Raw genomic sequence first — 12,251 nt, 5'->3', positions numbered from 1 at the left:
TACATGGAAGGAGACTCTCTCGTATTTGCTGGGAATTGGTGGTCACCAAAGCCGGGTGACAAGGCTTTTTTTTGTTTTCGATACTTGCAGCAGTATATGTTCTTTTATTTCTGTTTTTATTGTCCTGTTCCTCTTAGTCCATGGTATATGGTTGCTCTCCGGTTAGTCTGGATGTGAGAAATGAGGATGTGAATTGAACTAGGATTGGGAGTACATGAAGTATGTATTCTCAGTGTGATGATGAGAGACTGGTATATGTGGCAAGCATACTAGTGTTGCGGGCTGTCTCATAGCTTGACACAAGGGTTGAATAGTTTATGAAGATTCCATCTGCTGGGGGTGGGGAAACCCTGTATTCTTGAATAATTGATGAACTTGCTCCTTGCCTTGGTGTCCAGTTCGACTGAGCTATTTACCATTTGTCACTTTTCACCAGACCCACTGCTACAAGTAGATGACTGAAGCTTAATAGCACAAAACAGAGGGGAAAGAGGTGTAACTCCTACATAAACCTCCAGTACCTAAAACCAAACAAACAAAAGATGTAGGAGAATGGGAAAGTATGCAACATAAGTAAAGTATGCCGCACATGCTGTTTGTAAAAACTGCCCTCACCTACAGTTTGTGGCACGCTTCATCATTGGGCCTTCTAACAACATCCTGTGAAGACCCACCCTTGGGATGGAATAAACAAGGGTGGGGGGAGGTGGGGGGGTGCAATACAAACAAATAATATCAAGGATCAACCAAAATTATAGTGCAGAAATTAGATTAAAACTGGCTCAGGAATATCCACTCTATATTATTATGAATAAAATATAGGGTTGATATTCCTGAGCCAGTTTTAATCTAATTTCCGCGCAATTTTTTTCTTGGTCCTTGCTAATATTTGTTTGTATTGTCTTCCTCTCCCTTTGCTCTATCACAGGCTATGGTGTGTGCAGAGATGCCGTTAGCAGGCCCAAAGACTGAGCATGCCACAATTTGTGGGTGAGGGCAGTTTTTACAAACAGTTTGTGCACCATACTCGACTTATGTTGTATACTTCCCCATTCTCCTTCATATTTTTGTTTATTTAGATGATTGGAGCTTTCTACTGGTCTGAAAGCCTTTGCAAAATGTTTTAAATGGTGACAGATGCCTTCACTGTCGGCAGCCCTTCAGCACTTCCGTGGGGGTACCTAATGTTAGAGGCCAGAGTCTCTAAATTATCCAGAAATGTTCAAGGTTTTCCAATAATTGGGGTACCTACATGACTGATCTTCTTGATTTACATAACTTGATTTAATGTTTATTCAGAACTGCAGTGCATATCTCCAATATCTCTGGAAGCATAACAGCTATGAAGATGGTTGTTGCAGTCTGTAATCAAGGTGCCTGAAAGCAGCCAGCAGAATAGAACAGAAATAAGTCATGAAGAGGAAAAAGCCCTCCATGACCCTGTGGGCTAGTGAGGATGGTTACACAGGAAACGTAAGAGTAGTTGGCAGAAGAGAGATGGTGCAGGCTCGCCACCTACGTCGATAGCAAAGCATTTGTGCAGCTTCATGACCAGTAGGAAAAATATGGAGCTACTTAGGTGACTCTGCACTGTTTGACTGTACGGATCTTGTAGCTCGGTTTATTTAGATGACCTCTGCAGAAATGTTAGTCTCCTGGAACTCCTGCATGATTTCCTGGCTTTCAGAAGTGGGCTCCTCTTCACACTTGACAGTTCAGTGCCCTTTCTTGTTACCACTAATGACAGGAAGGTTTCATTTAAGGTCTAGGGCTTGTCACTAACTTCATAGAGAGATGCCACCAACAGATGTTCTGTGGCAATGGCACCTATTTAAACAGGGGGTAAACCAAGTAACCCTCCGGCATCTAGGTAAATTCACTGAATCAAATAAAGATAATAATGCCTCAGGATAAATAACCAGAATAGGAGATTAATACTTATAGGAAGGGATAATTGATATACTTCAATTATCCCTTCCTATAAGTATTAATCTCTTAGAAAAATCTATACTTTGTTTCAATCAATGGTCAATAATCGAAGGCAATTCCATACAGTTTCAAGTGCTCAACTTTTGAAACAAACAATTTTCGTGTTTATTTCTAAATTTTTCAAAATCTGTGTAAATATGTATTCTTCTTCTTTTTTCTACATATATGTACAAACATTTACATCACATTATTGACCTTTGATTGAAACAAAGTATAGATTTTTCTAAGAGATTAATACTTATAGGAAGGGATAATTGAAGTATCTCTTCATCCTATTGTATATTGTGGTTATTTATCCCGAGGCATTATTATCGTTATTTGATTCTGTAGCAATGGCACAGCATCTGTTCTAAAACTGCTTTGAAGAGTTTCCTTAGACTCAAGGTGAAGTAAAACTTACTGGCACAGAGTGTGTCAATTTATTCAACTCTGGGGCCAAGACAGGGAACCTGGGTCTTTGAAAGCGCACTATTATCTCAATTCAAAATAGTTCAGACTCTTACTGCATGCCTGGGTAATTGCATCATGGCTTTTGACATTAGCTTGTCGGACTTTTACTGGCAGGTATTTGCAGGGCAAGCTAGTCTGAAGAAGTCAAGGCTATGGTGTGACTTGTGTTACATAGTTAAATCACTGGACTTCTTTTCTGTATGGCCAACTGCATCGTATAAAGGGTGCAGAGGGATAGTGGGGAGAATTTCATCGAGCTCAATGGAAAGTTGTTCCTGCTTTTGATGGAAATGAAGATTGCTTCCCATTTTTCACCCAGTAACTCCGGTTTTCAAAAAGAAATTCCAACAGAGCAACTTTCAGAGTGTCCCACTCAGCATAGTTAACAGGGAGCCTGCACCAAACTTCATCCATGTCCCTGATGGATACCCCACCATCCTTCATGCACCCTCATGCTAAGCAGGAGTGAAAATCTATCTTTTTCTTAGCATCTGCCATGAGATTGCATATAGTTGTGTCCACTAGATGCAATCTGTCTAGATCTGACTAGATGCAATCTGACTAGATGCAGTCTGTCCCCACTAGTATACATAACAAATATGTAATATAACTCATTGTTCTGCAAGGCTGGATACTAATGGAAATAGCTGTTTCCAGAAACTCAAAAGCTGAGTATGCATTTGAAAACATACCTGTGATGCACCTGATTAGAAATAGAATCCTAATTGCAAGCCGTGTGTACATTCTGTTTGTTACAAAAATATTTTTTGCAGAGATGTAGAATAACATTTAGAGTAGGCGCTGTTGAAAATATAGTGTGCGATCCCTGTTTTTCACTGTCTGTTGCGATCCCTGTTTTTAACTGTCCGAAGAAAAGATAAATTATTAATTGACCAAGCATAAGCTGCATAACTTAACTTTAATTGCATTGTACACACCATAATTTCAGTTTTGTCAACCTTAAAAAAGCATGTGCTGCTTCATTCCATTTAATTCAAGTGGTCCTGCCTTTGGTGTAAGATATCAAATAGTGCTCTTAACTATTGGCAATACATTGAGACACACTAGCCTATGGACTAAGAGATAAAATGAGGCTCTGACCTATGTGGTAAAATATGGACTGTCCATTTCAACATATAAGTGGGAAATGTAGGAAGGTGCCTATGGAGTAGGTCCTGGAATGAAGAATTGGCAGAAAGGTTAAGAGCAGGAATAATTTGCAGATCTATAAAGTGATGCTGATTTATTGGTTAAAAGTTCAAACCACTGCCAACTTGTATGTTGAACTATAAAATGAGGTCTTGCCACATAGGTTACTGTAGAGAAGCCCAGTGATTTGCCCAGCATGTGATGTCTAAACTGGCTATTTTTTCTCTTTATGGGTCGTTCCTTTTGCTGCTTTGTATTTTGTCGAGTGTCAATTGTGGCATTTTTTTGGGTCAAAATAACCAGTTTTTCCTTTACAAGGGATCCTGTCCGACCATGGATGAAGTGGACTCCCGCTTCACTCACCTCCTTCAGCCTATCCGTGATCTGACCAAGAACTGGGAGGTTGATGTTGCAGCACAGCTGGGGGAGTATCTGGAGGAGGTAAGGTTGAGCCAATTTATAGAGTTATTTATTTCGTATGTTTGTGTGTGTGTGTGTTTGTATATGTGTGTGTGTGTGTGTGTATATATATATATATATATATATATATATATATATATATATATATATATATATATATATATATATATATATATAATGTGTGTGTATATATGTGTGTGTATATATATTTTTTTTAATGAAGTTTGAGGTGCCATGAACAAAGTCAAAATCTAATTGTGTACATTTGTTAGAGGGACTTTTTTTCTGGATTATGATCTCAACCTTTTATTAGGTTATGTTTGTTATATGTGCCACGTGTGCTGCATCATACAATACAAAAAATGCTATTGGAAAAATTATTTGCTAAATATAGTTAAGAAATTTGGTGAGTTGGTGTTAACAGAATCTGACCAATTGATTGGAATAGACCACAGAAGCAAATAAACGAAGACCGTTGCAGAGGCATGCTCTGTATACAACTACATATAATATATAACCTTTATTCAAATACAAATTGTTTTATACTAAATAGTAATGTCAATATATGTACATAAGCTTAAGGCTCAGTTTTATAACCCAGACTAAAGAATGCCACACAGTTGTCATAGTCTAGCCACAAGAAATGCACTAAATAATGAAGTTCCATTTGCCTAGGAAGAGTGTCTAAAGTGTCCTCTACTTTCAAATGAAAATGGCACTTAAAAATGCTCTCTGAGCAACAGAGAATAGATTTTGACATTTTGGTCTTGTTGGTCATCGGTACGTGAGACCTCAGGACTTTAGGTCGAAACCCAAAAATGGCTGACCGCTGTTACGCTATATAGAAACGTAAAAGTAGGCAAACCAAGGAAATAAACATGACTGAAGTAAGCCAAAACATGCATATTTGAATAACATGTAAGTTATAGTTGTCTGCACATAGAATAAATATATTAAATATGGATACATATAATATATTGAATAAACCAAACATCTCACAAAGAATAACACAAGTAAAAGTCAAAGAATGATACTTTGGAAGATGAGTTAACTTTCCGAGTAGGTTCCATCCTGAAAGTGGCAGTATGTGCTCGTAACTCAATGTGTACCCTCTGAAATCTATCTTTGCTAAAAAATCTTCTTTTTATATTGCAGATTCATCTTGTTGAGATCTCTTTTTATAACTTATTTTTAACCACAATGAATTGTATGATGTATTTGTTGACACTGATCAAAAATCAATTTTGTCACGATGTGTCCCATTTTTAATTGTCTCCCCTTTTATCGGACCTATGTACTTTTTATTATATGTTGTGATTTTTGGATTTGTGCTTTTATGGATATTTTTCATATCTGAATAAAGATTTTGAAATAAAATTAAATGAAACGGCAATATTAGTCCTATTCGGTGAACCAATTACCAGTAATGAACCAACACAAATGGTCTATTCACCTATATTCCAGAAACATATGTCCCAAGAATTATAGGAAGGTTGGTGACCAAAATCCAGAACTAAAACTAAATAAACGAAAGACAAGTCTCTACATAATATTGTCCATCCGAGAGTCCAACCCTTGCCCATAGACTGATAATGTATACCATTTGGCAACAGATGACTCCAAAAGTATAGTCTGAAGGCATAATTTTCACGGCTGTTGGGCAAATGTATGACTAGAAACCCTAAATAACCTGCAAACAAATATGAAAAGATATGGCATTTATGCCACATAACAATATACATAGTGAGAATCATATGGAAAGGTGGCAAACTTACCAAATTAGCCAGAAACAGTGCAGTATATTGCCATGGTGAACAGACGCACCTATAGGCAACCACCAAAACAAGTCTGTGGAAGTAAGAGACAGTTAAATAGGTACGCACTTCAGGAAAATATGCCGGGCGCAAGGCATCATCTTGAAGTAAGCAAATTGCACTGTCATGAATGATTTATTGAGTATACTTTAGCTGGGTAACCTATCATTAGGGGAAATAAATAGTGATGCATGTTATTGGAGACGAAGTAGAGATAAGAATCATGTCTTGTAGCCACTCTAAGTCGGGTATGGTAGGTTAAAACCGTAGTTTTGCATAGGTTTCGCTGCCGTCTATCTTGTTCGCAATTAGTGAGGAAAGCTTCTCTTAGCTTAGATTTAGAGAAAGACAAGCAGTTGGAGGGTGAATTGTCCAGGAATGCTTGGCCCAGATCTGTGAAGGACTGCTTCACGTATGCTAACCATGGAATGCTGGTGGCACGGTCAAGATTAATTATGTCCTTTAATACTACTTGGTTTTATTATAACTGGCTTCCTTTTCTAGATTATTTTTTTTGTTGTTGAGATATTTTTCTTTTGTTTTGAAAAGAAAAATAACACATTGAACAAAGCATGAATACACAAAAACACAATAATTATCATTCCACATTTCTCATATGGCAATAATCCAAAGTAAAAGCCATTGTAGGGGAATCTGTCGATGAGTTTGAACAAGCCGGGCAGGCATGAAGAACAACCCAAGACTATAAATACACTAGGTTCCCAAAAGCAGGGACATTACAGTACATCATTCAAGGCTCTTCTCCCCGTTGTCCTGATACCAATCCCCCTCCCTCTGCTTCCACTTCTAGATCGTTGTATTTTATCCACGGTGCCCTTTAGTTCCGAAATTTCCGCGGACAGCCCCTCTTTCTCTCTCTCTCTCTCTCTCTCTCTCTACGTCACTAGTTCCGCCACCATATAGAGATCAAGACTCTTCCTCCATTCCTTGGGTGTCGGTATTTGTTGGGCACCCCAATATTTCGATATGTCCCGTTTGGCCACCACTAACCCCAAGTTGGCTAGTAGAAGCTTGCGCCTTGAGATATCCACGTCTGTGGGGATTCCTAGGAGAAGAAACCATGGCTCTAATTCTATTTGGACTTCAAGGATATTATTAAGCTCCCTCACAATCTTTCCCCAGTATACCTGGATCTTTGTACATTCCCACAGAGTATGTATGAACGTTCCGTTTGCTACCTGTCACATAAGGCATTCCGGACTTTCCGCACTCCCTTTTTTATGCAATTGTGCGCTATCAAAATAAGTGCGATGGAGGATATTGTATTGGATGAGACGTAACCGAAGTTTGATTGCCACTTCTCCTGGATGCATGAGAGCGGCCTCCCAATCTATATCCTCCAGAACACCAGTGGGGGTTTCCCATTTAGTTCGGAGTGGACCTCATTTGTCTGGCATATTGTTGAGTAACGTCTTATAAGTAAATGAGATGACTTTCGCCAAGATCTCTTCCTGCAGGAATCGACCCTCTAACGGGGCGTCCCGGGGCAGTGTCGCCCCCTCTGCAATCCATGCATGTTTCAGACGAAGGTATGCATATGCCCCAGTGTCGTGTAGCTGATACCTGTTCTGGAGTGTGCTAAAAGAGGCCAACTCACCCCTGTCCAAGATATCCCTTATTTTAGAAATGCCTATCGGGTCCCATTTCTTAAAGCCTCTTAGCTTCCCCACTTTCGGTCAACCTATTTTCTTCCCACAGCGGGGGTTTCCCTGGTAAACTTCTGATCCCATCGCATTTGACGTTCTGAGCTTTTCCATGCCTCCAATGATATCTGGGTCGCCTGTAGCAAGCGCCTGCTGCCCTTGCCCCCATAAATATAGTGAATGTGCGTACGTTCGTTAAACTGTAACCTTTACAACCGATATGTCTAGTGACCTCCCGGTGCTTGGATCTAGTCATTGATAACTATGGGGTGGGACGCTCTATAGTACGCTCTAATGTCTGGCAGATCCAAGCCCCCATTGTACGGATTCCTCTGCGGTGTTTGAAGTGCAACACATGGATGCGCCCCGTCCTAGAGGAGCAAGCACAATTCACTATCTATGAGTTTGAACATTGTGTCTGGAATTTTACGGAACATGTTTTGTACAACATATAGCAGTTTGGAAGTGTGACCATTTTGTACATAGCGGCCCTCCCCATAATAGTTAAAGGAAGCCTTCTCCATCTCTTGACATATTGCTGAAAGTTTGAGAGGCCCGCCTAATATTACGTGGTAGGCTCGCTGCCTCGTTTTTAGTGATGTAGAGGCCAAGATAAGTAAACCCTTTAGTCGACCAGCGTAAGCAACCAGGGTATGTTTGAGGCTCCAAACGACCCACCACCACTACCACCATCAACTGGCTATAGGGTTGACTTACTCCAGTTGATTTTATATCCTACATGGGGCCCGTAGGTCTAAAAAATGCGTCTGAGTTGAGAAAGCGTCTCCTTTGTGTTCGTCACATAAAGTAGGATGTCGTCCACATAGAGGGAAATGTGTTCCTCATCTAGCAATCGGGAGTCCTCTACAAATCCCCCCAGCCCTGGGGAGGCTCGGACGACACAGGCCTAGGGTTCTACAATGACAGCAAAAAGCAGAGGGGAAAGGGGGCAGCCTGTCTGGTCCCTCTTTGAATTGGCCAGGATTCCGATAGAGCTCCGTGAACCCGCACCCTAGCCTTGGGCTCCGTATAAAGCAGTGCCACCCACTTCCTAAAAGCCAGGCCAAATCCGAATTTCTCGAGAACATGTCCCATAAAGGGCCAATGGATTGTGTCAAATGCCTTTTCAGTGTCGAGAGAAAGGAGCAAGTGGGCCTTCCATCCAATTAGCCACTCTTCGGAGATTGTAGCGGGTGGCTCGTTTTGGCATAAAACCAGATTGGTCCTCGTGAATCAGGGAATGATGACTGTTAAAAGGCGTGTCACCAGTATAGTAGCTAGGATGTTGGTTTTTATATTTTATAGCGAAATGGGACGATACGACCCACATTCGTCCGGGGGTTTCCCTTCCTTGGGTATCGTCACCACTGTCGCCATACAGAGATCAGCAGGGAGTATCTCAATATCTTTAGAATTTTGAAACATCTTAAGTAGGTGCGGAGCCAGAAGGGTACTATGTTGTTTAAAAAATTCCCAGGGAGTCCGTTGGGGCCCAAGGTTTTCCCCGTCTTCAGACGACCAATGGCCTTCGTGACTTCGTCTAATGAAATGTCTACATCAAGCCCCTCACTGGCAAGGCAGGGGAGTACAACACCTTCAAGGTATTGTGTAATTTGTGCCTCAGTGGCTCGTGTCTGAGTTGCGTAGTGTTAAGTAACATCAGGCAAAACCCCGGCAATATCTTGTGGCGTGGTGTAGGACTGATCTAGCTCCCTAATAGATATAACCCACCTTGACTCTTGTTCCTTCCTGTCCAACCATGCCAGCAATTTGTCCGCCCTATCCCCAGTCTCATACAGCAGATGTTGGACTTCGATCTGGTGTGCCCGTGTCTCCTTGGTGACCAGTGCTTGGTATTCTCTACTAGTGACGTTAAGCTGGCGGAGGGTGTGTCCATTCAAAGTGGCTGCCCCCCTATTCTCAAGGTCTACCAAATTATCTTCCAACGTCAAGAGCTCCTGCAATTCCTTTTTGAGCAAAGATATTTTGAGCTCTATCGCATATTACAGCTTTGAACGCTTCCCATAAAACGACAGCGGATTACACGGTTTCCTGATTTTCTTGGAAATAGAGTTCTGTATCCACCCTAATTTCTTTGGCAACCGTTTCATCCTTCAGGGCCCGTGCGTTCAGTCTCCAGGAGCTGCCCTACCCTCCCCTTCCTAATGGCATTCCTAAACACCTTCAAGGTATAAATATACCTTCACTTGCTCTAGCAGACTGCGGTGGTTCAGAGCAGTTCGACTATTTACTTGCCCGACGCAGCTCGCTACAGCAAGTGTCGAAGGAAGCAGACTCTCCAGCTGACGCACTGATCCAGAGGCTGCCTTTCTCCTGCCGAGAATCTAGCTGCAGTGTTTCCAAGCTACCTTTGCGGGGTGTTGGGAAATCGAGTCCTCCGACAGGGATACCAGACCTAATTCATTCTAACTAAGGTATGGAGCAGATTAGAACCTAGAGAATCCTTTGGTAGATTCTTGGCAAAAATAACTACACCTATGCTACACAATACTTACTTCTTTCCACGTACTAGACTTAGGTTAGGTACATTGGGGTAGGGGTATTTTAGAAGCACCAGTTGAGTATTTTAGTCTGAGTATTTATGTATGTATTTTTATATGGCTTAGAAACCATACAATGCTTTTACAGTATTATTTTATAATACTATTCTCGCTGTACGCATCATACTTTACAGTCTGCCTAACGATTGTAGCAGTTCACTTCTCTTGCATGAGAAAGAAGACTGTTCAATAAACCCATTTTATTGAAAACGCCCCTCTCTCTATTTCTCTGTAACTCTGCAGAAACGAGGCATGCACGATTGACTGAGTGAAATACTTATCTATTGTTTCAGCGACTCTAGAGATATATTTCTTATTCTTGGGAAACAAAGTTGTCTTGTTTATGCGGTTGTCAGAAACTAATCCCTTCTTGTATATTCGAGAAAGTTTCTAGTGACCTCTGAGTTAGCTGGCGCACACACACAATTAAGTGGAGAAGTGTGGCTCAGGGGTTAGAGGCGGCAGACCCGGAAGCTGAGATCGGCCCTGCACCAGGGTTCAATTCCCCGCCTCGGCGGGTCTTGGGCTCAAAAATTCCACGGACTCGATAATTCTCGCTCCGGTGCCTTCTCGACTCACGGGTTCACACTCTGCGACTCTGGGCAATAGCTTGCTTAATCTCCACAACGGCCCCTCGCGGCGGGATGCTGTCATGGCCGGATTTTCTGATTAGATGGGATCAGCCCCTAGGGGCCCCTCCAACCCAGCCAGAACGTAACCACATCCCTCCTCAGGACCATCTATCCAGGCACCTGGGTACCTACCTGAGGATGGGGAACTCGCAATATACAAGCTCATATTATTAGAAACACCACTAAATCTATAGGGATACTAAGAATACTCACTGATTACCTTATAGTCTCGCGGCCACTCAGACCCAGACTAATCTACCCAAGGGCAGATATGACACACAATCCGGTGCGTCTACACATGGGCCTGCAGAACCCAATGCTCTCTTTTCCAAACGGTTCGCAATCCAGCAAACCTCCACCCCAGTCATCCCCCCCCTGACGCTCTCACTTACACAAGCCACAATCCTGTGGGTATCCACGCTGGTAATCCAACCCAGCGTTCTCACTAACGCCGCATATCAACGACGACCACATTCCTATGAACACCTTCAGTTATATGTTGGGGAAGTCTCTCTCTCCCTATTCACTAAGGGCTTGCTACTACAATATTAGGAGTTAGCCAATTAATATAATGTACCTCTTATTCTTGGCATCATAGGTCCACTCGCTCCCTATTTATGGGATCACCACTTACCTGATTGGGGTTACTCATCCATTCATGTAAACACTAAACACCTAGGAGATACATTTACCTGGATTGAACAAGAATACAAGGCACATGGCAGTTTGCTACAAACTGGGGTTTTATTAGAACAATATTAGCACCTACACAGATCTGTAACTGGCAAAGACTATAGATAGAACACACCGCTGAAAGGGAAAAGATTAGACATACAATAGCCTAGGGAATAAGGACAAGATTAAGATGCAAGTGTAAAGTAAACTAATGTGATGAAATTGATATCACCTGATTAGTGTGAAGTCTTGTTCTAGCTGTCATCTGGGTTCCTCTCTCGTCTGTGCCTTGGCTCATCTCAGACTCTCTCCTGCACTCTTGGATACACCTCTGCGCTGATCACTTTGCACTGGACTCCTCTCCCCCACGAACTGTCTCCACCTTCCAGCTTCAATCTAATGGTTCCTGCCGCTCTAATGCTTTTCATTCCACTAGCTTGTTCACTCTGTCTCTGCGCCAATGTCCAATTAACTCCATCTGCTCCCACAGGTTAGTCCACGATCTCTCCTCCGTCTCTTCTAAAAGGCATTACTTCAGACTCCAGCTATTCACACCTCCTCCTGATAAGTAACTGCTTCTGACTGCTTCCTTCAGTTCCAGCTCACTATTCAACTCAGCTCTCTCCAGCTTGAACCCTCTCTCTCTGCCAACTCCACTCGACTGCTTACCACTCCTCCACCTCAACACGACTGACTGACTCCGCCTCTGCACTTCACTGATATAGAATGCTGTTTCCTCATGGAAAGTTCCAGCCATCAGCCTGCCGCCCACCAGGTCTCTGCATCACCTCGCATCAAGGACACACACCCAGCCGGCCGGCCTTTTGGCCTTTTGTTGTGTCTTCCACACAGAGAATAATACAGCCTACCGATAAGGGCTGGCCCAGACCGGTTCTC

General features: G+C 42.2%; 1 protein-coding gene across 1 annotated transcript in view; it reads left to right on the top strand.

Moving 5' to 3' along the window:
• NCAPH2 (non-SMC condensin II complex subunit H2) overlaps nt 1-12,251 on the top strand; it is a 266,518-nt gene that overhangs the window by 21,585 nt on the left and 232,682 nt on the right. The window contains exon 2 of the mRNA XM_086918830.1: nt 3,907-4,029. Coding sequence (XP_086774956.1) covers nt 3,922-4,029 — 108 coding nt within the window. The 5' untranslated portion in view covers nt 3,907-3,921. The remainder of the gene's footprint in view (nt 1-3,906; nt 4,030-12,251) is intronic.

The sequence above is a fragment of the Lissotriton vulgaris genome, chromosome 1_1 (assembly GCF_964263255.1).
Source record: "Lissotriton vulgaris chromosome 1_1, aLisVul1.2, whole genome shotgun sequence".
In the NCBI taxonomy this organism is placed as follows: Eukaryota; Metazoa; Chordata; class Amphibia; order Caudata; family Salamandridae; genus Lissotriton; species Lissotriton vulgaris.
This window is presented reverse-complemented; position numbering and strand designations above follow the sequence as displayed.